The 26,789-nt window shown below is 38.1% G+C and overlaps 1 protein-coding gene across 7 annotated transcripts in view; it reads right to left on the reverse strand.

Moving 5' to 3' along the window:
- Positions 1–26,789, reverse strand: part of HERC4 (HECT and RLD domain containing E3 ubiquitin protein ligase 4) — a 105,370-nt gene that overhangs the window by 60,395 nt on the left and 18,186 nt on the right. For all 7 annotated transcript variants that reach the window (XM_080642487.1, XM_080642484.1, XM_080642486.1 and 4 more), the window contains 4 exons: positions 12,419–12,578; positions 8,141–8,217; positions 3,463–3,684; positions 2,304–2,395 (listed from right to left, as the gene is read on the reverse strand). In XM_080642487.1, the coding sequence (XP_080498613.1) occupies positions 2,304–2,395; positions 3,463–3,684; positions 8,141–8,217; positions 12,419–12,578 (551 nt within the window). The remainder of the gene's footprint in view (positions 1–2,303; positions 2,396–3,462; positions 3,685–8,140; positions 8,218–12,418; positions 12,579–26,789) is intronic.

Here is a 26,789-nt window from a genome sequence, read left to right on the forward strand (position 1 = left end):
AGGCCCGGAGTGGCTGGAGCGGTGCAGAACACCTGTGTCCTGCCCCACCCCCGGCCACTCAGTGCCTGCATATGCAAACTAACCCACCATATTTGTTGGGTTAATTTACATACTCACTGCTGATTGGCTGGTGGGTGTCATGAAGGTACGGTCAATTTGCATCTTACTCTTTTATTAGTGTAGATAAAGTTAATATTAATTTACTTTTCTGGATAGAAAGTGTTAATTTTTGTTTATGATTTTTGTAACTGATATTTTTCCAGTTTTATTCAGATATGACTTAATTTCCAAAAAATGATGACATATACAATGGGGTTTGACATCTATAAACATTGTGAAATGACTACTGTAACCAAGATAACTAACAAATCCATCACCTCACATACTTCTGTGTGTGTGAATGCTTCAGATCTACTCTTAGCAAATTTTAATTATACAGCATAGTATTATTAACTAGAGTCACCATGTTGTACACTGGATCCTCAGAACTTATCATCTTGTAACTGAAAGTTTGTATTCTTTGTTCAACATCTCCCCATTTCCCCCAATCTCCTGGCAAACACCATTCTACTGTTTCTCTTAATTTAAATTATTTAAAGATTCCACTTATAAATACATTGATGTAATGAACATGGGAGTGCAGTTATCTCTTTGAGATCCTGTTTTCATTGCCTTCAGATATAATTCCAGAAGTGGAATTGCTTGCTCATATAGTTCTATTTGTAATTTTTTGAGGAACCTCCATACTGTTTTCCATAATGGCTATGCAATTCACCTTCCAACCAACAATGTACAAGGGTTCTCCTTTCTCCACAACCTCCCCAATCCTTGTCCTTTGTGGGGATTTTTGATAATAGCCATCCTAAAAAATGTGAGGTGATACAGCTCATTGTGATTTTAATTTGCATTTCCCTGATGACTATGATGTTAACATTGAGCACCTTTGCCTATACCTATATTGGCCATTTGTGTTCTTCCTTGGGAAAATGTCTATTCAGGTCCTTCTCCATTTTTAAATTAGATTATTTTAAGCTATTGAGTTTTATGTGTTCCTTATATACTAATATATTTAATATTAACCCTTATCAGATAAGATTTACAAATATTTTCTCCCATTTCATAAGTTGCCTTTTCATTTTGTTGACTGTTTCCTTTGCAGTGAAGTGTTTTTTTTGGTTGATATAGTCCCATTTGTTTTTATATTTAATGCCTGCACTTTTGGTGTCATATCCAAAAAAATGATTACCAAGACTAATGTGTAAGAGATTTCCCCCCACGTTTTCTTCCAAGAGGTTTTCAGTTTTAGGCCTCATATTTAAGTCTTTCTATTTTGAAATTTTATGAGTGGCCCAAGACAGGGATCCAATTTTGTCTTTTACATGTAGATACCATTTTGCAAACACCATTTATTAAAGACTATCTTTTGCCACTGTGTGTTCTTGGTGCCTTGTCAATGATTAGTTGACCATATATGTATGGATTTATTGCTGGGCTATCCTTTTTGACTGGTCTATGTGTCTGTTTTTATGTCAGTACAGTTGTTTTAATTACTTTTATATAATTTGAAACTAGGAAGTATGATATCTCTAGCCTTTCCTTCATCAAGATTTTGATTATTCTGTGTCATTAATGATTCTGTACAAATTCTTAAATTATCTGTTCTGTTTCTGTGAAAAATGCCACAGGAATTATGATAGGGATTACACTGAATCTGTAGGTCACTTTGAGTAGTATAGATATTATTATTACCTCTTCCAATCCAAGAACATGGGATATCTTTCCATTTATTTGTATCTTCTTCAATTTCTTTCATTGATGTCTTATGTAGTTTTCAGTGTACAAATCTTTCACCTTGGTTAAATTTGTTCCTAAGTATTTTATTGTTTTTTTCATGCTATTGTGAATGAGATTGCTTTCTTACTTGTTATATTTATAAGCCAAATGGGAGCTAAATTAAAATTAGGCAGAGCTATGCATGAGTGGGATAGAGATACACAGCATGGCAAGCCTGACAAACTTAAAAGGAATTCTTTTATTCAAAATATTATTTAAGCAGTATTTCACACAAAGCTGAGAAACTGAATAATATATATTATCATTTAACAGAAGATTATAATTCACATTTCATAACATAAAACAAATTAGAAAATTAAGGTAAACTGTTTTTGAGAATAATAATCTAGGTCCTTTTCCAAGATAAATATCGATAACACTCATTTTAATGTACATATTAGGAAAACATTTACTAATTTTGAAATAACTTCTATGAGTAATAATAAATAAGTTTTATAGGAGTACAATACCTTGGTTAGCGCAGCAGTATGATCTTCTCCACAACAAATATAAACTATTTTCTGAGTTCTTAGTGACTTTAGTAAATTAGGAACATACCTATCTGAAAATTCCAACAAGAGATGTTAACAATATTTAATTAAAACTCTTCTACAGGGTTTCCTCAATAGCTTCCCAAGCTCAGTGGACAGTGATGACTAAATAATTTTAACCATGATTCAATGAATTTTGCATTACAAGCCTACTAAGTTGGGTTCCAGACCTTTCTATTCTACTGTGATGAAGGAGGGATTTAAAAACAGTAATTTAAGTGCTGAACTGCCTAAACGCCAATCAGCAATCAAGGAATTAAAAAGCTATTTGCTTCTAATCCATACACATACTTTATATTCACCTCATGGTAATTAAACTCATAGGATCATATTTTGAAAATTATATTTTATGCTATTTTCTAGAAAAGAGATATAATGCCCTTCCCTATTTTTCTTATGCAGAAAAAAAAATTTTTAATTATTTTTGAGAGTATTAGCTGGTTATCATTACCAGTTGCTACGAGACCAACAACTCACTTTTGTTATTACAATTATGTTGAACTTTATGAACTTAGTTTCTGTATTTCAAGTATTGGCATTTGACCTAATATAGTTAAGAAAAATCAATTCCAAGATCCCAAATTGTTTCAAGTAGTTATAATTTTTTAATTCCAAATGTTTATTTTCAAGACTCTACCATCAATGTTAAAAGTGAAGCCCAAACTAAAGATTAATTTAATGATCCAGATTATTTTAATAAATCCTTGAAAATTTCAAAGATTAATGCTTTGTTACTTTTCAAAATAACTGCATTGTTTCTTTTCACCACTGTTGGCCAATAATGTGGTTACCAATTTGAAGTAATGTTTTTCAATTATCTTTTAATGAATATCCAACAGCAAAGAATTTTTGTGCAGTTATAATTCCTACAGTTTATTTTATGATAAAATGTTATTTTTTTGGCCTCCCACCATCCCTTAAAATTATTATCAAATGGAATTTTTAAATTAACCTCTCATCCCACCTCCCTATCAGGGAAGATTTCAGTACATTTCTCTTTGACACTAAGAATCACTCACTGAGCCATCTCAAAAGATCATCTCTTCTTAAAAGCACATTTACAGTAATGAGAACCTACCATTTTCATCATTAAGACCTAGTTGACCAAATTTGTTGCGTCCCCATCCAAAGATAGCTCCAGAAAGGGTGAGTACAAAACTATGGGCTCCTCCTGCTGCAACTTGCATGAAAGGGATTCCAATCAAAGACTTAATCAGTTGTGGTGAAGCTTGCTTTTTACAGTCAGTGCCTAAACCCAACTGGCCATATTTATTCTGTCCCCAAGAGAAAACTTCACTTGCTGTAAAACAAAAATTATAAAATAAACGATTTTTCTAACACACAAAGTTTCATTTGAAGATCATCAGTTATTTTGAGATATTCTTCCTCTTATCAGCTAGAAATACATATTCCTCTTAACTTTATTTCTTATATGGAAATATAATATTACTTAGAAGAACATTCTATCTTTAGTACACTTTAAGTTGACTGGCTTTAGTGATGAATGGTAAGTCAAGTAACTTTATGCTCCTCAGGAAAGGACCATCTCTTTTTAATATTCCTCAGGTTTTACTTTTATTCTATGATTTCTCCCCCAAGAGGCACTCATCCAAGCTCAAGGTTTCAGCTATCAATAATATGCTAGTAACATTCAAAATTTTATTATCAGACCAGACCTGTCCTCTGAGCAATAAACCCATGTATCCAATTGTTACCTGACACCTATACTTGGATATTTCAAGGCACTTTCAGCTCAGTGTATCCAAACTCAATTCATGACCTTCACTCTACCTACCATACCTGGATCTCTTCCTAGGGTTCCCTCTCTCAGTAAATGACACTGTAACCAATTCAGCAGCACAAATCATAAACATAGGTAGTCATCCTGAATACTCCCCTCCTCTCTTACCTTATACAGAGATTTGTATCAATCTATTATCTATCACCAAGTTATATACAGTTTTATTTCTAAAGAAAAATATTTCAAATAGATCCACTCCCCACCATCTCACCTGGTTCCTGTAATAGTTCTGTCTGCTTGTCATTTTTGCCCCCACACTGCCACCCCCTTTTGCAACTTTAAACATATTTTTTTATTAAATAAATAAACAAAGCTAATACATTAAACTAATAACTGATTCACTAACAAGTGATTTTTAAAAATTCATACTACAAAATAGTACACACTTTAAGTCTCCCCTAAAATTAGATCTCTGGTTTCTCTCCCAAGAGATAGCTACTCTTTATCAATTACTGATAAGTACTTCCAGAAATATTTTATGCACATACTAGCAGGCACTTGTACATATACATAGAATATAAAAATGCCGATTTGATAATGTTGCTCACCTGAAAAATGCCCATTTTTCGCCCACTTGCTGTTCCTTTCGACTAAATTTCCCCTTCATCTTTGTCTAATTCACTTCCACTCTCCCCCAGCAAGAAGCCCTCTCTGATCTCTTAGATTAAGTTCAGTCCCTCTATTACATGTTCTAAATATCCTAAAGTTTTTTCTTTACAGTCTTTTTTCATAGTATGTAATCACAGTGTTATTTGTGTGACTGTATCTTAAGGGCTAGTGGTGTACTGCTTATCACTGAATGTTGCACACTCCAGAGTGTCTAGTTCATACTAAGTGGTCAAAGAGAGAGAGAAAGAGAGAGAGAGAGAGGGGGGGGGGAGGGAGGGAGAGATATTAATTCACTCAATAAATAAGATACTGTACTAAGATTAAACCTGAACAAGGCAAAAGATTACCTACCTATGAGTCAAGATAGAAAAGTGCCCTCAACAGTAAAACCTATGGGTTTAAATTTATCATGGATCTATCTACCAAAATATTAAAAGAGAAGCTGGCAAAGTAACAATAAAGAATATAGGAATGCCAGCTTCCCTATTACTTATAAAAGTCTAAATTCCTTATTTTGGGATTTAAGGCCCTTTGTAACAGATTTGTTTTTACTTCAGTTTCAACTAAGTATGAATATGTCTCCCATGCTCTCACAATACTCACATAAAACTACATATCAATACTCAAAAAAGCAAAATAGTTTCCTGATTCTATGCCTTTACTAATACTATCACCTTAGCCAATTCTCAACATTTCCCCTAGCTGTTTCTAACCATTTCCCCAATTCTGAATAAATTCTACTCATCTTTCAAGACTTGCATCAAATACATATCCCCTCATTATTGCCACTAATTCTACTGACTGGAACTAACTACACTTTTTCTTCATTCCTCTAGCATTTTACTTTAACCTTGTCCAAAATATCACCTATCCTATATAATAAAGAGGTAATATGCAAATTGACCATCACTCCAACACACAAGATGGCCGTCCCCATGTGGTCAAAGATGGCTGCCCCCATGTGGACACAAGATGGCCGCCACGGGAGGGCAGTTAGGAGGGACCAGGCCTGCAGGGGAGGGCAGCTGGGGGGCAATCAGGCCTGCAGGGGAGGGCAGTTGGGGGCTACCAGGCCTGCAGGGGAGGGTAGATGGGGGCAACCAGGCCAGCAGGGGAGAGCAGTTAGGGGAGACCAGGCTGGCAGGGGAGGGCAGTTAGGGGCAATCGGGCCGGCAGGGGAGTGGTTAGGGGGTGATCAGGCTGGCAGGCAGAAGCGGTTAGGGGCAATCAGGCAGGCGAGTGGTTGGGAGCCAGCAGTCCTGGATTGTGAGAGGGATGTCCAACTGCCTGTTTAGGCCTGATCCCACTGGGGTCGGGCCTAAACAGGGTCCCAGATTGGAGAGGGTGCAGGCTGGGCTGAGGGACACACACACACCCCGTGCACGAATTTCGTGCATGGGGCCTCTAGTATATATATATATATATATATATATATATATATATATATAAAAGCCTAAGTGTCCAACTGTTCAACCATCCGACTCGTAGCTATGATGCGTAATGACCACCAGGGGGGCAGACACTCCAACCGCTAGTTATGATGCGCACTGACCACCAGGGAGCAGATGCTCAACGCAGGAGCTGCCAAGCTCTGGTGACCTCGCAGCTGCAGTTCTCAGGTGATGCATCAGGAACCAGAGAGGAGGGAGCCCGATTCTGAGGTGTGTCACCCGAGAACTGCCCTCTTGCAATCCGGGACCCCTTGGGGGATGTTGGAGAGCTGGTTTTGGCCCTATCCCCACAGGCCAGGCCAAGGGACCCCTTTAGTGTGTGTGTGTGTATGCGCATGTTGTGTGTGTGTGTTGTGTGTGTGTGTGTGTATTTTTTTCCCCTTAATCTCTAGCTATTTATTTGTATATCTGTCTCTTCCACTAGATGGTATGTTCCCTAAAGCTTAATTTATCTTAAGGTAAGTCTCTTAACACATTGCGGACCAGTAGTTTTATTGCTAGCTTTATCCAGTGGCCAGATAAATTTCTATTAAACGAGTACAAAAAACATTTTACATAACTGTTAAAGGCACGCTTTAAAATTAAATACCCATTGCATTTTGAAGTTATTTATTACATGTTCTTACAAGCTAATATCTTTTTAAAGTATGATACTCTGTAAAACACTGTGTAATATGAAGTGAGAATTCTCGTGATCCGTCTGCAATGTGTTAACTTATCTATATTTTCCTACAGCTCTAGCCTACTGCTTACTTCATTCATAGTAGGCCTCACCAGACATTTAATAAATTAAAATAACATAATATTAATAAAGAAGCTACTGGAACTTACTTTTAATGGTAAAAATGAACATATGGCAGTTTCTTAACTAATCCAAGTTACAAATCCTTAGCTGGCATATGAAAAAATTAAACTAATAAGGAAATCAAACAAAGCTAATAGGAATCTTGGCCTTCTCTGTTTTTATTTATAAATAGTTTATCTGTGAAATCAAATGAGATTGGGCAAGTCATAACTTCATACTAAAGAAACAATTAGAACAAAAATAAATGTTATTCATGGCTATAAAGTAGCAATATATAATTTGACAATGACATCATACAACAACAAAAAAATATCAAGTACCTATGGAAAAGTCTAATAAAAGGAGTCTAAGTCTTCTCCATAGAAAACAACAAAATATTATTGAGAAAAATTAAAAGATTAAAGTAATGGAGGGATACAGCATGTTCAGGGACTAAAAGACATTGTGTAAAGACTTTTCTCAAATTGATTTATAGAGACAATGCAATCCAAATAAAAATCCCAATAGTTTGTGTGTCTGTGAAAACTGTCAAGCTATTCTAAAATGTATATGAAAAAGAATCAAGAATCAGGACAATCTTAAGAAAGAACAAAGTTGGAAGACTTTCTGCTCAATTAAAGTATCCTATATAATAAAAGCCTAATATGCTAAGTGTCTGGTCGTCTAGTTGTCTGTTCAACCAATCAAAGCATAATATGCTAATGATAGGCTAAGGCTGCTCAACCACTCCCTATGATGTGCACTGACCACCAGGGGGCAGATGCTCCAACTGGTAGGTTACCTTGCTGCTGGGTTCTGGCCAATTAGGACAGGCCTGACACGCTCTGGAGCCCTCCCGCAGTCCCTCCCCAGCTGGCCAACTTCCCGCATCCCTCCCCAGCTCCGATCGTGCACTGGTGGGATCCCTCAGCCTGGCCTGCATCCTTTCGCAATCCAGGACCCCTCGGGGGATATCAGAGAGCCGGCTTCAGCACAATCCCGCAGGCCAGGCCAAGGGACCCCACTGGTGCACGAATTCGTGCACTGGGCCTCTAGCCAAGTAATCAAGTAATAAAACTGAAAAAGGAAAATAAACAAAAACAATGCTTACCTTTAGAAAGTGCAAGTGAATGATAATAACCACAAGCAACTTGTACTATCTGGATATCTGATAAACATTTAATATTTCTAGAAAAGAAGAAGAGATATCAGGATCAGTTAATTCCAGTTATTAAATGGATCCTGAATACTATTCTATATGCTATTTCTTGACCACCTACTATGTACAAGTTGTTTCCTACCAATCTAGCAGTTCATGTTATATTTTATACATGCCCTATTTACCAAAAGTTTGTTAGTCAGTACACAAAATCTAGACATAAAGAAAATTAAAAGCGTGATGAGAAAATACTTTGAAAGGACAACATTTAGCAAGCTATGTGCATACCTCAAATATCCCTCAGAGCGCTTTTACAATTTAGTTTTCTTTCATCATCAAAATTTTAAAAAAATTTTTAAAGCTCAACACATAAAACTTGTAATATATTTGTAAAACAAATGTACATGATCTAATTTGTCTAAAATTGATGTCTGGCCTAGTTTAATATATGTTCTCTTCTATCAGGTTAAGAACTAAAAACATTCCTATTATGTGAATTGCTACCAATTCACAAATTATGAAATCAATTCCTTTTGGTCCTTTTGCTTTACATCTAAATCAGTGACATTCAACTTAATTCCTAACCAGGGAAATTTAATCAATACACACTTATTATCACTGACATGTTCGGTCATATTTCTGCTGTCTGCTTTTTTCCTTATATTTTTATAGTTTCTTTTTTTCTCCCATTTCTGAATTTTCCTTAACTGCAATATGATTTCTCAAACAATACAAAAATCAAGTAACTGCATCAAACATCCCAGGTTTTTCTTAAGCAGTGCCCTTTACCTGATCATTCTATTGTTTTTACTGAATGAGTGTTTTCAAGAAAAAAAGTTGGAAGGAAACATAATATGTTTCTTATTTCCCTTTACCTGATACTGCCACCTGACCTGATTCGGCCAAATGAAAGTCCGGAGCAAGTTCTGATCAGAGAGTCGATACTCATGATTTTCGGGAGGCAGCTTCAGCAAATCAAATTTTGAGCAGGAGAAAGATGAGTTACTCTAATCCCATATTATTGTATTAAAAATACTTTAATTTAGTGGATTTATGTCTTAAATATAAAACCTGAAAGTTATGTTGCTACAATTTAGCAGAACCCAACGAGTTAGAAGGATCTAATGTAGCCTCACATTTTAAAAGGTAGCAAAATGCCCATTTTTCTGCAATTACCAAAATCAAACATTGGCAATGCAAAAACAGGAATTAATCAAGTCCAATTTGCAAACCAAATAAAACATTTCAAAAATCACATTCTTATAGCACCCTGTGTCTTTTCCTTCACAGCACTGATCACCATTAATTACTGATATACTTATTCATTTATTACCAGTGTACTGTTAAACATTAAGCTCTCTGAAGGCAGATTATGTGTCTTATACCCACACAATCTCTGGCATCTACCCCAGTGCCTTACAAAAAGTATGTAATGAATACACTGTTAAAGGATAAGTAAATTTATAAAGTCTTCGAGACTTTAGTATTAAAAGCATTTTAACATGTATTTAAAACTGAGTGAAATTAAGAAAATGATTTTTGACTAAGCGGTTAGATTTCTATAGCCCAGAAACAGCTGTTCTCACAAGGATCATATCACACCTTCCTGTCATAATTTTTTATTGCATATGTCCAATAAATAGAACTTTAAAAAATAAGCTAAAAATTTAACACAATTATTTTTCTAAAGTTTGCATGGAAAAGTATGTATTTCCAGTTACATTAAACTAAAGATAGTAAAATCAGGCTTAACTTTTTAAAAATAAAAGTATAACTTATATTCTACATAAAAAGAAATAACTAGCCAAAAAATTCAGGTCTATAGAGACCACCGATACTGATAATTTCAGTCTTTTTCAAGAATGGATTATTTCAAAACATAACAAAATTAGAAGTAGAAAAAGACTATCAAAGTAGTAAGAATTCAAATTTCCATTTATTATTAGTTTTACATTCTTTAACTTTAAAGTATCAGTTAATTTACATACTCATCTTTTAGCATAAACATGGATTTTGTTCTCAAGAAAGTACAGTCTAATGTGAATCTTCACATTTCTGATCACTCTTATGAAAATGATAAACAGTAATTTTAAAAAATCTATTTGTATATATTTGAGTTTCCTCCTGTCCTCTATACATTTTATTCAAAATGTATGTGAAATTTACAATGCTGGCTGACATATCTAAGAATCTAGAAAAAGCCTTGCATCTAAAAAATGATATAGTACTGAAACTTAAAAAGAAAAAAATTACTGGCAGTCTTTCATAAAAGTATATTCTTACTGAAATATTAAATTGACCTTTAAAACTTGAAAATATCAGTAAAAACAACATATATGTCACAATAAACCAGACAGACTAGTCTACAACACATGTATGAGCTTGAACAGGAAAAATGACAACACAGCTTAATGTTAATATAGGATGTTTAACAAATATAAAAACAGAATTTTAAAGCAAAGGCCTCAAGTTAAGATCTCTTTCAGGTCCCCATCTAGGCTCATAAAATAGTAAAGTCACAAATACATAATTTATTACTGGGCAACCTTCAAATAAACTGATATACAATAAAATTCTCTCTTTACAGTTACCTTTCTTTCCTATTTACTAATCATCTACAGAATACTGATTGAAATCTCGTGTACCAGAAGTGAACAGAAACAAAAATGTAAGTAGTGAGAATTAAGACACCAGTGGAGTAAAAATGAGGGAAAACTAGAAAGCTCTGCTATGAACCATGGTTGAGAATATTAACTTAGAACATCTAACATGTACGTCCCTTTTCAATACTAAAACCACAAAGCTTTTAAAATCTTAAATTAAAAACCCCATTCTACAACAATTACTTTTGGGAGAAAATAAAAGCAGAAGAGAATATGACAAACGTGCAGTCACTATGTTTTTACGAATGCTTTGTATTACCTAGCCAAAAACCACTGGTTGCAAATTACCATTTTCTGAAAGAAATCAAAATTGAAATGACTATAAGAATTTAATTGACTTAATTTAAAAAAAAAAAAGTTTTTTTCCCCCAACAGAACCATCACTAAGAGACATTAAAACCATAATGGGAATACTTATTTGTTTCACCACTCCAAGTATTTAATTGTCATCCCAAAAGAAACAAGGGGGAAGAAATTTGTTGAGGACTGTGAAATTTAGTTACAGGTTTAATAAAGAAAATAGGTGATTGTGATGTATCCGAAGTCTCAACAGATAGTCCATTACCACAACAAATATAAAATGTCAGACCAAAGATAAAAAAACTTTTCATGTTACAACACAGGGAAGGTTACAGGCTTATTAGAAGAGCTACCTTTCCCTAATTAAAAAAAAAAAATCAATAATAAAAAACTCATTTCTAATGATGAGAGTTCCTGTTCTGATATATATTAGTAGTTCCTATGCTCCATTTTCTTATCCTAGTATTACTTCATATCTCTTAAACAAAAATAAACATTTTTAAATTAAATACAAAGTATCTAAATGTGTGTTTAAAAAGTGCTACCTAAAATTAGCTTAATTCCTTGGTTCCCTAGAGATTTCTCTTTTGTCCCTATAACTATTAGTAGGAAGGAAGAGCAAGAATTTAAGGAGGCAAAAAATTGTATAATTTTTAAAACCAAGCATGACTTTGTGTATTTATTTATCTAAAATAAATTAGATGTTTTTATTTAAATCTCTATATTTTTACCTAGATATGTTCATGTTCTTACAATTTTTAATAACATTAAAACAATGATTATGCCTTATGTAAATCTTTAAGACTACAACACTGATGAAGCATTAATTTTTCATTTTTAAATAATTCTATGATGACTTTAATGGTTAACATAAATTAAATCATGAACAGAAGTTCCACTGCTATATAAAAAAGTGGAAAGTAACTGAATTCTTTTTACACTAAGCATGTGGAACTTTTTTGCATGTGGAACTTCTGTACTGAATAAAAACAATAAATACTAAAAAAACAAGGTAGAGAAACATGCAACCAATCAATATTTACTATGTCAATAGCTGGGCTAGTGAAGATATGAGGGGGAAAACAAAAGTATATAAAAAAGGGGGCACTCCACCCAAATTAAAGGTAAGAACCTAACTAATAAACTTCAGAATTCAAAGGGGAGAAATAATGTGTCAACTTTTACATGCCCAAAGTATACAGGATAATTTAATAATAAATTTATGATAAAAGATTATTAAAGACCTCTTTTTGGTCACCTTTGTTACCTGGGTACTCTGATACATTCCTCTGATCCTAGCAGGCCAAGTTGTCCATCAGAATCGAGACCCCAAGCATACACCTGGCCCTTGTCATTTAGTGCTAATGTATGAGCTTCTCCACATGAAACAGCTATAATATTTTGGGCATCCAGGGCAACAACCTGCTCTACAGAAATCAAGGAGAAAAACATTATATTCTAGTTTAGAACTACCAATGTAAATAAAACACAATCTTCATCTTGCATAAGAAAGCTAAGGAAATGCTGAAATACAGACTAAGTATAACTTCAGTTATTCTGAAAAATCTAGCAAATTATGTTCCATACAAAATTTTCATTGAGGAATATACATATATATCATAGTGCATGATTGACTCAGAATATAGGGTGTTGCAAAAAAAATGTATACACACATTTTTAATAACTATATAGGCAGTGTTTATTAAAATACATTTCATTTTCAAAATTAAGCTATCAGCTGTTAAAGTGTGTACATACTTTTGGGGGAAACTCTATATTAAGTGACTTGAACATTTGGGGGAAATGTTAAGGGTTATAAAGATTCTCTCAGAAAGTGATCTTCATTGAAAGCCATTACCAATATAAGAGAATCCAGCTGAAAAGGGAATCACTTAAATAACCTGGGCTGTTTTTTTTTAATAATAAAACAACTGACACATACATTACCATATAGATACTACTATGGAGTGATTCTGAATTTAATGAAATAATCTGAATTGGCAATTTCTGATAGGAAACAAATTTTTTAGAGAGCTCATAAATGAAGCAACTACTGGATAGGCTAAGGAGAGAATTGAAAGACAATGTGACCACAACAAATGGGTTTCAGTTTATCGACTGCCATTTTAACATAAAAACTTCGTATGTGGTTAAAACGTGCTCAAGTTTTAAACTAGGAATTAATTCTAAATACTGGCTCTTCATAAGACTATCAGTAACCACTGACAAATCAGTCAAGAAAGTGAAATTGTTTCCTTAGTCCTAAAATGTGCAATGTCTTACCAGTTTACTAGTACCACAAGTTTTTATTTGTTTTGTTAATCCTCACCCAAGGATATGTTTCCCATTTATTTTTAGAGAGTGGAAGAGAGAGAAAGAGAAACACATAGATTGGTTGCCCTCTTCCCCCCAGGGCCCGGGAAGAACCTGCAATCCAGGTACGAGCCCTTGACTGGGAATCGAACCCTCTACCCTTAGATGTGAAGGCCAATGCTCTATCCATTGAGACACACAGGCCAGGGTCCACCACAAATTATTTTAAGACACCACTTAAAATTAATTCTTTTAGCTTAATAAGAAAGCTATAAGTTTGTCTTTATTAAACTGAAAGCCTCGTGTTGAAGTAGTTAAAATGAATCAACCAGGGTTTCTTCAGAAGCATATTTTAGCTCTGTAAACAAATGCAACTGTTCAATAATGAAACAGATCACATCAAGGAGGTTTAAATCCCTATGTATAGAGAAATTAAAATTGTATCTGAATTACTATCCTGCATTTTGGGGTGGGAGGTTAGCCCTAAATAGCCTCTAGGAATCTGTACAACTCTAACAATATTTTAAGTACTTACCTTATAGTACTATATGAGTTAATAACAAGAAGCTGGGAAAAGTACGTGGAAGTTCATTATACTAATCTCTCACTCTTTGTATGCATCCTATCTAATAAAGAGGGAATATGCTAATTGTCATCACTCCATCACAAAGATGGCTGCACCCACAGCTGAGGCCAAGTTCCCATAAGGAGCCTTAATGAGCAATCAGCAGGGACCTGAAGCTATACCCTCCCCTGCCCCCATGGGGCTTGACAGGGGACCTCAGGCCGCGCCCCCTGGCCCGGCGCCAGGCCGGGGGACCTGAGGCTATGCCCCCCGCCCAGCAGGGCTTGACGGGGGAACCTCAAGGTGCACTTCCTGTCCTGGTGCTGGGCTAGGGGACCTCAGGCTGCTCCCCCCACCCCAGCGCCAGGCTGGGGGACCTCAGACCGTGCCCCCCACCAGGTGGGGCTTGACAGGGGACTTCAGGCCGCGCCCCCCACCCCAGCACCAGGCCGGGGGACCTGAGACTGTGCCCCCCTGCCTGGCTGGGCTTGACAGGGGACCTCAGGCCATGCCCCCCACCCAGCAGGGCTTGACAGGAAACCTCAGGCCATACCCCCCACCCAGCGGGGCTTGACAGAGGACTTCAGGCTGTGCCCCTGACCCAGCGGGGCTTGACAGGGGACCTCAGACCATGCCCCCCACCCAGCAGGGCTTGACGGGGGACCTTAAGGTGCACCCCCAGTGCTGGATCAGGAAAACTCAGACTGCGCCCCCTGCCGGTGGGGCTTGATGGGGGACCTCAAGGCACGCCCCCACCCTGGGCTGGGGGACCTCAGGCCATGCCCCCCGTCTTGGCACCGGGCCAGGGGACCTGAGACTATGTCCCCTGCCCAGCGGGGCTTGACAAGGGTGGGACTGGCCGGGTCTGGATCTAGCCCAATGGGGGGGAGGGGGGGCGCGGCTGGGTCTGGGTCTCAGGCCATTTTGAGATGCATGTGGGTGGGCGGGGACTTGACTCTGGGTCCCATGATGCGCCCCAGACTCTGACAGAAGGAAGGTTTTCATATACATTTTGCTAATTTTCTTTCATCTCTGACACTTCTATTATAGAGGAAGGGCAAATAGCAATATTAAATTATTTCCTCTAATTAATCCCCTTTTAATGTGCATGAATTTGCACCGGGCCACTAGTATTTTCATAAAATTATATTGCAGAAACTTACAAAAAAGGAAAACAAGGTATAACATATTGTCCCCCCAAAAAGGACTTAGAAATATGGCATCATTTGTTTACATCAAAACATTCCTGTAAGTTTTAATTATGAAGAAAGAAACAAAACACAGAAGAGATTTCTACTCTCTCACAGAGGTCCCAGAAATAAGTCAATGTTTCTCCAAAACAATCCTCAAGGGTAACTAATGAAGAGCAGAAAATGTTAGGATAACAAGAGGAATGAGTAAGATTGGTTGGTTAAACAATAATAAAGAGTACCTAAATTAGAGAGCAATGGCTATAAAATCAAAGGCACTTAAAATCCAAGAAAGAAAGAAACAATCATTAAGACTAAACAGTAACAGCGTATAATACCTCTTGTGCTCTAAGCTCTAGACACACAAAGACAAATAAAACAAGAATTCTAGCTCTCAAGGAGTTTACAGTATATAGAATAACAAGTAGGATAAAGGATTGTGATTAAATGCTAAAAGATACACAAAAGGGACATGGGAATTATTAAAGCCTTGAAAGATACCAGGAGGAATTTTGGAAGACACTTAAAGTAAATCCTGAGTTAAGGACAGAGGAAGAGATTCCATGTACCCATATGAGAAAATTCAATTTGTTATATAGCAAAACAAACTAAAAGCAGTGAAAAGACTGATAACATAAATAGGGAAATAATATGTTCACTTAGAACTCATAAAGCCACACATTTTTTAAAATGTATTTTTATTGATTTCCAAGAGGAAGGGAGGGGGAAAGTGATAGAAACATCCTATATGATAAAAGGGTAATATGCAAATTGACCCTAACAGTGGAACAACTGGGAATGAATGGTCGCTATGAAGCGCACTGACCACCAGGGGGCAGACGCTCAACACAAGAGCTAACCCCTGGTGATCAGTGTGCTCCCACAAGGGGAGCTCCGCTCAGCCACAAGTTGGGCGCTGTGAGCACAGCAGCAGTGGCAGGAGCCTCTCCTGCCTCCAAGGCAGTGCTAAGAATGTCCGACTGAGGCTTAGGCCTGATCCCCTGGGGAGCGGGCATAAGCCAGCAGGTGGACATCCCCTGAGGAGTCCCAGACTGCGAGGGGGCGCAAGCCCAGCTGAGGGGACCACCCCTAAGTGCACGAATTTTCGTACATCGGGCCTCTAGTCAATGATGAGAGAGAATCATCCATCGGCTGCCTCCTGCACGCCCTCTACTGGGGACTGAGCCCACAGCCCAGGCATGTGCCCCAACCGTACCTTCCTGGTTCATAGGTTGATGCTCAACCACTGAGCCACGCCACAACACAAGCCACACACTTTTATGTACTTTTCTATGTGGTTTTTAACCTTTTATTATAAAAGTTTACATTTATCAAGAGAATGAGAAAACAAGCACAGACTGGGGAAAAACCTTTGCAAAAGACATTTAATAAAGGACTATTATCCAAAATACATGAAAAAATTCTAAAACTCAACAAGAAAATGAACAACCCAATTAAAAAACAGGCCAAAATCTGACCAGACACCCCACCAAAAAAGAGGTAGATGGCAAGTTAAGCCTATGAAAGGATGGTCTACATAAGTCATTAGGGAAATTGTAAATTAAAATGAGATACCACTATACACCTATTAACATGGCCAAAATTCAAAATGCAGACATCACCAAATGCTAGCAAGGATATAGAGCTATAGATCTCTCATTGCTGGTGGACATGCAAATGGTACTGCCACTCTGAAAGAACAGTTTGGCATAAGGATTATTTTCAGCTGAAGGCCATTAAGAAGAAGGAAATACAAGAAAAGCTCTCTGTTTAGGTATTTGCCTAAAAGCAGTAACATAGACTTGTAAATGTGCCCCCTTTCCCTCTCTACCAGGAAGGGCAGAAGTTAATCACCAGAGATGGCACCAGCAAAAGCTACATAAATTTTACTAACTAGCCTGTATTAGTTACCTTCCCACAATTTGCCACCCCAGAAATTCAAAGTCCTTTTCATTTTGTTACTTATCTAAACATTTATTGTTCTCTTTTTAAGATGCTATATAAGCCTACCTTCTACCACCCCTCATCACTCATTACTGAGTGCTCCCCTGTTTAAGTGCAAAGCATCAATACTAATAAAAGGGTAATATACTAATTAGACCGAACATCTTCCGGACAAAGCCACGGTGGCGGGGGCTAAGGCAGAGGCAGTTAGGGGCAATCAGGAAAGCAGGGGAGAGCAGTTAGGGGCGATCAGGTTGGCAAGGGGGGGCAGTTAGGGGCGATCAGGCCGGCAGGGGGGAGTGGTGGTGGTCGTGGTAGTTAGGGGTGATCAGGCCTGCAGGCAGAGGCGGTTAGGGGCAATCAGGCAGGCATCCAGGTGAGCGGTTAGGAGCCAGCGGTCCCGGATTGAGACAGGGATGTCCAACTGCCGGTTTAGGCCCAATCCCACAGGGGCAGTCGGACATCCACCGAGGGGTCCCAGATTGGAGAGGATGCAGGCCAGGCTGAGGGGAACCCCTCCCCGCCAACGTACACTAATTTCATGCACCGGGCCTCTAGTGTGTTAATAAACTTGTTTTTTCTCTTGTTAATCTATCTTTTGTCTAGACGGGCCCAGCTGGAGAACCTAAAAGGACAGGTTATAAATATGTGTGTGAGAGAATGTGTGTATTTATGTATATTTGCAGCACTGTATATAATAACAAAAGACTAGAAATATTCTAAACATCCATCAAAAAAGGATTTAATCTACACATTGAAATACTATGCACTACAAAAAAAGTGAAGAATTTCTACATGGTGATATGGAAAGATTTCAAGGGCATTGTTATTGAAGGAGAAAGAAATCAAGATGTGGGGTAGTGTACATGATTTGCTAATTTTTTTTTAATAAGGAAGAATATATACTAATATTTGCCTATGTCTACATAAAGAAACTTTAGAAAGATATACTAAAACTAATAATCACAGTTATCTGTAGGGGGTGTGGGTAGAGGGTAGTTAAATAATCAGAGCAAAACTTCACAATGTATACTTATATTACTTTGATTTGTGAACCATGTGAATATTTTGTCTATTCAAAACAAAAATTAAATAGATTGTTAGAGAAAACAGTTAAAGAAATGTATAAAACCCATGTTTTCCCTTTTTAAAACTAACCTAAGCTCTTTTCCTCTACATAGTAAAAACTCAAGATAAATAATTTCGATACTCTCAGAATTTTAGTCCCATCAAAGTATTGAGATACCTATTTTGGGACAGTATAACTTTTTCAGAAATATATTCTTTAAAAAATATTACTCCCAGCTGATCGATGTTTCTCTCTCATTGATGTTTCTAACAAACAAAAACAACAACAACAAAAAAATTACTCCATGACTAGACATGTGAGATTGTAGGAGCCAGATTAAGAGCATCAGGATGTGCCGAAACCGGTCTGGCTCAGTGGATAGAGCATCGGCCTGCGGACTGAAGGGTCCCGGGTTCGATTCCGGTCAAGGGCATGTACCTTGGTTGCGGGCACATCCCCAGTGGGAGGTGTGCAGGAGGCAGCTGATCGATGTTTCTCTCTCATCAATGTTTCTAGCTCTCTATTCCCTCTCCCTTCCTCTCTGTAAAATATCAATAAAATATATTAAAAAAAAAAAAAAAAAAAAGAGCAACAGGATGTGCGACAAATCTGACTCCATTTTACAAGCCAATCCTCCCTCTTAATTGAACCTAGGCTCAGTTGCCCTATTTCCCTCAAAACTGAAGGATGGCCAAAACCGGTTTGGCTCAGTGGATGGAGCGTCGGCCTGTGGACTGAAGGGTCCCGGGTTCGATTCCGGTCAGGGGCATGTACCTTGGTTGCGGGCACATCCTCAGTGGGAGGTGTGCAGGAGGCAGCTGATCGATGTTTCTCTCTCATCGATGTTTCTAGCTCTCTATCCCTCTCCCTTCCTCTCTGTGAAATATCAATAAAATATATTTTAAAAAAAACAAAAAAAAAAAACTGAAGGATGAAAAGGGGGGAATTATAAGAGTGAAATGCTTGCTCTCTCCAAAGGCCTTTAGACAATCTCCTGCTATAGATATGCAAATTACTAAAGAAAATCTGCTTGAGGCTTGAGCAACCCCTTCCTCAGGGAAGAGGTGGGGAAATATGCACAAACTAAGGACTCCAAAACCAGACTCAGATGGGGAGGGGGGGAGAGGCCAAGAACAAAGGGATTTAGAAATGTCAAGCTGTTCCTTGGATCTGCTTTGTTGCCTACCTGTCTAAGCACACACCCTTTCCCTACCCCTCCTCGACAATAAAATCTCTAAACTCCAGATTCTCTTAAGGTGCATTTGAGAATTAATTCTCCCATCCTCTCTAGCTAGGCCTTCTAGATCAATAAGAAGAAAGGGAAGAAAGAAAAAGAAAGAAAAAGAAAGGAAAGAAAGGAAAGGGGGAAGGAAAGGGAGGAAAGAGAGAGAGAGAGAGAGAGAGAGAGAGAGAGAGAGAGAGAGAGAGAGAGAGAAAGGAAGAAAGAAAAAAAAGAAAAGAAAAGAAAAAAGAAGAGAAAAGAAAGGAGAGAGGAAAGAAACACTATCAAGTTATATGCCATGGGGATAATATTTAACAGAAGCTTTTCTGCTACTAAATACATAAAACTGGTAACTTCACTGTACAATTATTAAACATTACTATTTTTTCCAAATGTCTCACCAAAATGAATAGCTTCAATAATTTCCTCCCAGTATGCTAGCAAGTCAAATCAATGGTTCATTGAGACATTTCAAATCCAGGTCAAATTCTGGTTAAATGCTTGAAAACAATATGGCTTGAAAAGAAAGTCAATGATAAGCAAGAATGAAGGGGGAATTAATGAACCCAGAAAAAAATCACTAGAAAGACTGCCTCAATGATGTCCTGTGTGAGAAAAAGAAAACAGAATTCATACTAAACCCAACAGTTAATATTGTTTACTATTACCAGATACTATGCTAACTCTATTAAGTTTTAACCACTAATCTACATTTGCCATTCAAAGTCAAGTAAAACAGTTAAAAAAGGGAGGGAGAAGTGAAGATTAAATTCAATTTAGGAATGAGTATGGATATATAAGAGGCCAGAAAACAAAAGAAAAACTTGCCAAGAATGCCCATTAAAAAGCAACTGAGTCCTTAGGTAAGTAAGTGCTACAAGATGGAATTATCAACATATCATGCTAAGATTGTTGGAAAAGTTTATTAACAGCACATAATTACAGCTGAGTATAATTCAGAAATAAGGAATCTGTTTTTTAAAAAATATAGCCCTAGCCCGTTTGGCTCAGTGGATAGAGCATAGGCCTCCAGACTGAAGGATCCCAGGTTTGATTCCAGCCAAGGGCACATGCCCGGGTTGCAGACTCGATCACTGATGTTTCTCTTTCTCTCTCTCTCACCCCCCCTTCCTCTGTGAAATCAATTTAAAAATATTTTTTAAAAATACAAATATATACAGATAAAAATATGTGGCAAAATTTTAACCGTTGGTCATTGTGCTACTCTTTCAACTTTATGCTTCAAAATATTCATATAAAATTTTTGAGAAAAATAACACTGTCCATATCAGTTCACAATATTCCTCTTCAAGGAAAGAAAAAAAAGAAACATTTAGTTCTGGGAGGCACAAAAAGGCAAAGAAAACATTAAATAAAGGACATTGCCTTGGGAAAGAAAAAAATACATTATTCAGAGACAAGAGCAGTAACAGAAAAGAACTAGAGAAATGTAATCCTATCTAATAAAAGGGTAATATGCAAATTAACTGTCACTCCATCACAAAGATGGGAGCACCCATAGTCACAAGATGGCCGTGCCCAGTCCTCCCAGCCCCACCAGAGTCCCCCAGTCCCCGGGAGGCGGCTGCTGAGACCGGGCAGCGTGAGTGTTCCACCCCAGCCACAAAAGGCCTCTGGGCGGCGGGCACAGAGTGGCCGGGGGGAGGGAAGGAACGCTTGCACTGTCACCCTGGCGACAGGCAAGCATTCCACGCCCAACCGCGAATGGGCCTCTGGGCCACAGGTGGGCCTCTGGGCAGCAGGCGTGGAGCAGCCAGGCCCCACAGAGAGCTACTGGCGCACGGATTTGTGCGCAGGGCTACTAGTATATATATATATTCAAGTTGTAAATACTGATAGCAAATCAGTATTACCTCATCATTACTTCTGGTTCTTCTTACACTTTTATTGTTAAAATGCAGTATTTTTGAAAACTGATGGCACATCATTTTATTAAGGAGATAATACTCTTCTTTACTCCATAATGCAAATATTGTTGTGTACAGATTTATAAAAGCCAATTAAAATGTTCAACCTAATGATGATTTTTATTTCTACTTCATCTATTTCCTCCAAATTACCTTTGTATGCACGTCTGATTTCAGCATTTGTTCACTTACATGCTACACCAAATAAATTTTGTTGCACAAACATCGTAAGAAAGAATACTGTTACACATCATCTTAGCCAATACAGGATAGGTCTACCTTCATGTAAAATGCTAAAAGATACAATCCTTCCTGTTGAATAACTAACTGGATAAGAACATCCTATTTCCTTTGGAATCTAAGAAATATATCCCTCAATTCTTGAGTTTGTGAAAATTCATGTAGAATTATCTCCAAACTCAATGATCAGTGGTACTATCCACATTCACTTTCTGATTTACCTAGTAATTGAGAAATAGCTTTCTTTCTCTGTAAATTTTCTTCTCTTTGCCATTAAAGACAGAAAATGAAAATTTCTTCATTCTCAACTGTGGTCAATGAAAGCTACAAAGAAAAAGAAAAGCTACAAAGATGGTGACTACAGGCTTCTTTTAAACCTTCTTAAAAGATGATGCAAAACTCTACAAAACTTATGAAGAAAACTGAAGGATGCTAAATATTGATTTATTTCACTACTGCATCATCCTTCTATGAAACTCCATCATTATTCTAGTTATAACTTTAGTCATTTTATTTTAGTCTACTTGGGAATACAATCAATTACAACAGCCTTCTTGGGCTTAGGAACCCTACATAGCACCTCAGCACTATGCATTATGCTTAGGAGTCATTTTAAACTGTAAAATCACCAAAACAAAAAGTATAAAAATGCACCCTAGCTGGTTTGGCTCAGTGGATAGAGCATTGGTAGGCTGCAGACTGAAGGGTCCCAGGTTCGAGTCCAGTCAAGGGCAAATGCCTGGATTCCAGGCTCAATCCCCAGTAGGGGGCATGCAGGAGGCAGCCTATCAACGATTCTCTCTCATCATTGATCTTTTAAGATTCTCTCTCATCATTGATGTTTCGATCTCTCCCTTCCTCTCTGAAATCAATAAAAATCTATTTTTTAAAAAGTACAAAAATGTGAAAAAAATGAGGCACTAAATATACCTCAAGAAGTTGTTTACAGTACTGAAACGAGAAAAGGGTAGAATAAAAATATTTTACTTCTCTTCCCTTTTCTTTCCTTCCCCGCCCTTTTACTAACAGATGTCTAATTGATTAACCAACTGCATATATTTAACCTTATGTTCTAGCTAAGATTTTGTTACAGTTCTCAGTTGACCAGGCAAGAACAAAAAGATTTTTAACTCAGCAATTTGAGAAAAAATATGAACATTATTATGTCACTCTATATCATACTCTGTCATCCACAGATATTAAAATCTTATGTGGTGTTATTGTGTTCCCAAAGGGTTAAAAATGGCAAAAAATATTTACACGAAATTGGCAAAAAAACCACTCTTCTCTAAAAAAATCTTTAAAATATGAGCCAAAAAAAGCTTTTTAAAGAGCAAGTTGGCAATACACTTTACAATTCTAAACATGCATGGCCTTTGACCCAGCAACTTTCTTTTTAAGAACTCATTATACACTGTAAAACAATGTTTATTGAATCTGTTTGTAAATGGGGAAAAAACAACAGGAAATAACCAGTAATAAGTAGATAAATTATGGAATATCCATGTAATAAAAATTGATGTTTTTATTAAAAAGAATGTCTATATATTAACAAGACAAATATCCTATACTAGAGGCCTGGTGCACGAAATTTGTGCACTAGATGGGGGGGTGGCCCAGCCTGGCCTGTGCCCTCTCACAGTGTGGGAGCCCCGTGATCAATCGCCCAAAAGAGGTAGATCCCGCCCACCCATCCAGGGCTCCTCGATAGATTGCCCCAGAGAGGTAGGCCGGAGCCAGGGGTCCTGCCTCCACGCTGCGCAGAGCCGCGGGACCCCCCAGGCCTCACCACTCGGAGCTGCGGAACCCCGAGGCGTTGCCAAGCGGAGCCACTGGGACCCGCCTCCAAGCCACACACGCAGCGCCAATTCCCTGCCCACTGCACACGCAGCCTCCTGGTGATGAATTGTTATGGAGTGAGGGCATGACGACCACATAGGCTTTTATTAGTATAGTATAGATAATAAAAGTCCAGCGACCTAACAGCGTAATGACCAGAACGATCGTTTGACCAGTCGCTATGATGCGCACTGACCACCAGGGGGCAGACACTCAACGCAGGAGCTGCTGCTGACTGGGATGAGCAGCTGCTACCGCAGTGGGAGCAGCTGCTCAGAGGGTGGGTTCACAGCCACTTGGCTGGGATGAGCGTGTTCCCATGAGGGCCGATACCCGCAGGCCACGCCCTCCATCAGTGCACGAATCCTGTGCACCGGGCCTTTAGTGTCAAATAAAATGCAAATCACAGACCTTTATATAAATGTGTATAAAATTAACACAAGTATAAAAGACATGAAAATATAAATAGTAGCAGCCATCGTTAGAATATATGGGGAAAGTGACTTCCATTTTTTAGATCATACACTCCTATAAGTTTAAAAAAGATATAAAGTACATGTATTATTTTGGTAATCAGAAAAAAAACAAAAGAATTTTTTTAAGGCATAGAAAGCCCCCAACTTATAAAATGACCCATGAACCCCACAGGAACAAATGTCCTATTTCCCAAAATCAAAACATTAGGGAAATAATTAACTTGGAGTGATAAGAGGTTCTTACCTAGGAAACAGAGGCTATTGTTTATCTTTAGTTAAGTTAAATGCTACCCACAAATATCTATCCTGAACTTTCTGGAACTGATAAACCAACAGAACTAAACAAGTTAGGATAGCTGAAGGGTGCAGATATTTTTCTGACATCCAAATTTAAAACTCAAATGAATTTTTCTATAGAAAATATTACACAGTTCACTTACATATAATTATTAGGTACAATATGTTTTAAGGAAGATTTGTTTGAAAACTTCTTATATCTAGCAAAATTTCCATAAAGAAAAATTTAAAGATTTTAATAACACAATTCATTCATAAATCAAGGACTATCTGATATTACCAGGTGTGATGCAAGTCCACAATCAACTTTAACTTCTAATATGGTCTATGAGTTTAATAAAATCCTACATTATGAATTTTAAAACAATGAATTCTAACCAAGTTTAAATGATTTTCAATGTTTTATTTGGAGAACAAAAACCTCTGTTAATGTTTTATGTTCAACTTATGGGGTCTGAAAAACAGTACTGTTGGTTTTTTTTAATATATTTTATTGATTTTTTACAGAGAGGAAGGGAGAGGGAGAGAGTCAGAAACACCGATGAGAGAGAAACATAAAATCAGCTGCCTCCTGCACACCTCCTACTGGGGATGTGCCCGTAACCAATGTACATGCCCTTGACCAGAATCAAACCTGAGACCCTTGAGTCCACAGGCCGACACTCTATCCACTGAGCCAAACCGGTTAGGGCGAAAAACAGTATTATTAATGAACACCAAGCAGAGCCATGTTGATAACAATTCTAAAACTAAGAAATATACTTTGTTAAATAACTAATTTAAAGAGGCATCATTTCAATTTCTTAGTAATTTTGCCAGATGTCTATCTGCCAATCTATAATTCTTCCAGAGTTTAAGTTTCAAAATCTTCTGAACTATCATGGCTTACTCGTTGTTATAAGTATGTTTCTTCTTTCCTTCTCTCTGAATAACTCCAAACTCTAAAAAAGAACAATACATCTCTAAAAATTTAACGTTCCCAAGAGAGTATTTTATTAAATTAAATAGGCACTATTATAACTCCATTCTTGTTTAAAATGTCACAAATAGCCCTGGCCAATGTGGTTCAAGTTGGTTGAGCATCATCCCAGGTACGTTAGGAGGCAACCGATAAATGTTCATATCCATGTTTCTCTTTCTCCCTCTCTTCCTCAAGAAAACATTTTTTTTTTAAAAAAAAAAGCCACTCAGCCCCAATATATATGCAGAAAAAAGACTGAGAAAATAAATACTAAATTTTCAACTCTGGTTACCTACCAGGGTATTTTTTTTCTTATGGTTCTTTTAATTATTTAACTAAACAACTGAATGTGTAGTTAATGCATTTATGATTCTGACTTTTGAAAGATGACATTAGCCCTAGCGGTTTGGCTCAGTGGATAGAGCATCAGCCTGTGGACTGAAGGGTCCCAGGTTTGATTCCAGACAAGGGTGCATGCCTGGGTTGTGGGCTCAATCCCCAGTAGGGGGCAAGCAGGAGGATGCAGATCAATGATTCTCATTATTGATGTTTCTACTTTTCTATCCCTCTCCCTTCCTTTCTGAAATAAATATCCTATCTAATAAAAGAGTAATATGCAAATTGACTGTACCTCCGCTACACCCACAAGCCACGACCACAAGCCATGACCACCAGCCAATCAGGAGCGAATATGCAAATAAACCCAACCAAGATGGCTACCGCCACAGAGAGCAGGAGGGAGGCTTGGGTTTCTCCAGTAATGGAGGAAGCCAAGCTTTCCGCCTGCCCTTGCCGGCCTAGGCCTCCACTCAAGGCTACAAAGTTTCAATGACAGAAGATACATAAACCCAAACGGAAATGGCAGCAGCCATGGAGCTGGAAAGAGCAGGAGGCTAGGGTTGCCCCCGGTGATGGAGGAAGCCAAGCTTCTGCAGCCCTGGCCGGCCCAGGCCTCTGCTTAAGGCTACAAAGTTTCAATTATAGAAGATACATAAATCCCAACAGAAATGGCTGCCGCCTTGAGCAAGCAGAAGGCTTGGCTCCGCTCCAGGCTACAAAGTTTCAATTGTAGAAGATAAATAAACCCCAGATCCCAGGGCCTCCACTTGGGTTGCCACGGGGCGTGGCCGGCCTGCAAACCACCACAGGCCCCTTGCCCAGGCCGCCCCATGCCCCAAGGGAACCCCCACCCTGATCCGGGACACCCTTCAGGGCAAACCAGCTGGTCCCCACCCATGCACCAGGCCTCTATCCTATCGAATAAAAGAGTAATATGCAGATTGACCATCATTCCAACACACAAGATGGCCACCACAAGATGGCCAGCAGGGGAGGGCAGTTGGGAGGGACCAGGCCTGCAAGGGAGGGCAGTTGGGGGCGATCAGGCCATCAGGGGAGGGTAGTTGGGAGGGACCAGGCCTGCAGGGAAAGGTAGTTGGGAGGGACCCAAGCCTGGAGGGGAGAGCAGTTGGGGGGGGGGCCAGGCCTGCAGAGGAGGGAAGTTAGGGGTGACCAGGCCTGCAGGGGAGGGCAGTTGGGGGGGATCAGGCCTACAGAGGAGGGCAGTTAGGGGTGACCAGGCCTGCAGGGGAGG

Source organism: Plecotus auritus, assembly GCF_963455305.1.
Source record: "Plecotus auritus genome assembly, chromosome: 9".
Lineage (NCBI taxonomy): Eukaryota > Metazoa > Chordata > Mammalia > Chiroptera > Vespertilionidae > Plecotus > Plecotus auritus.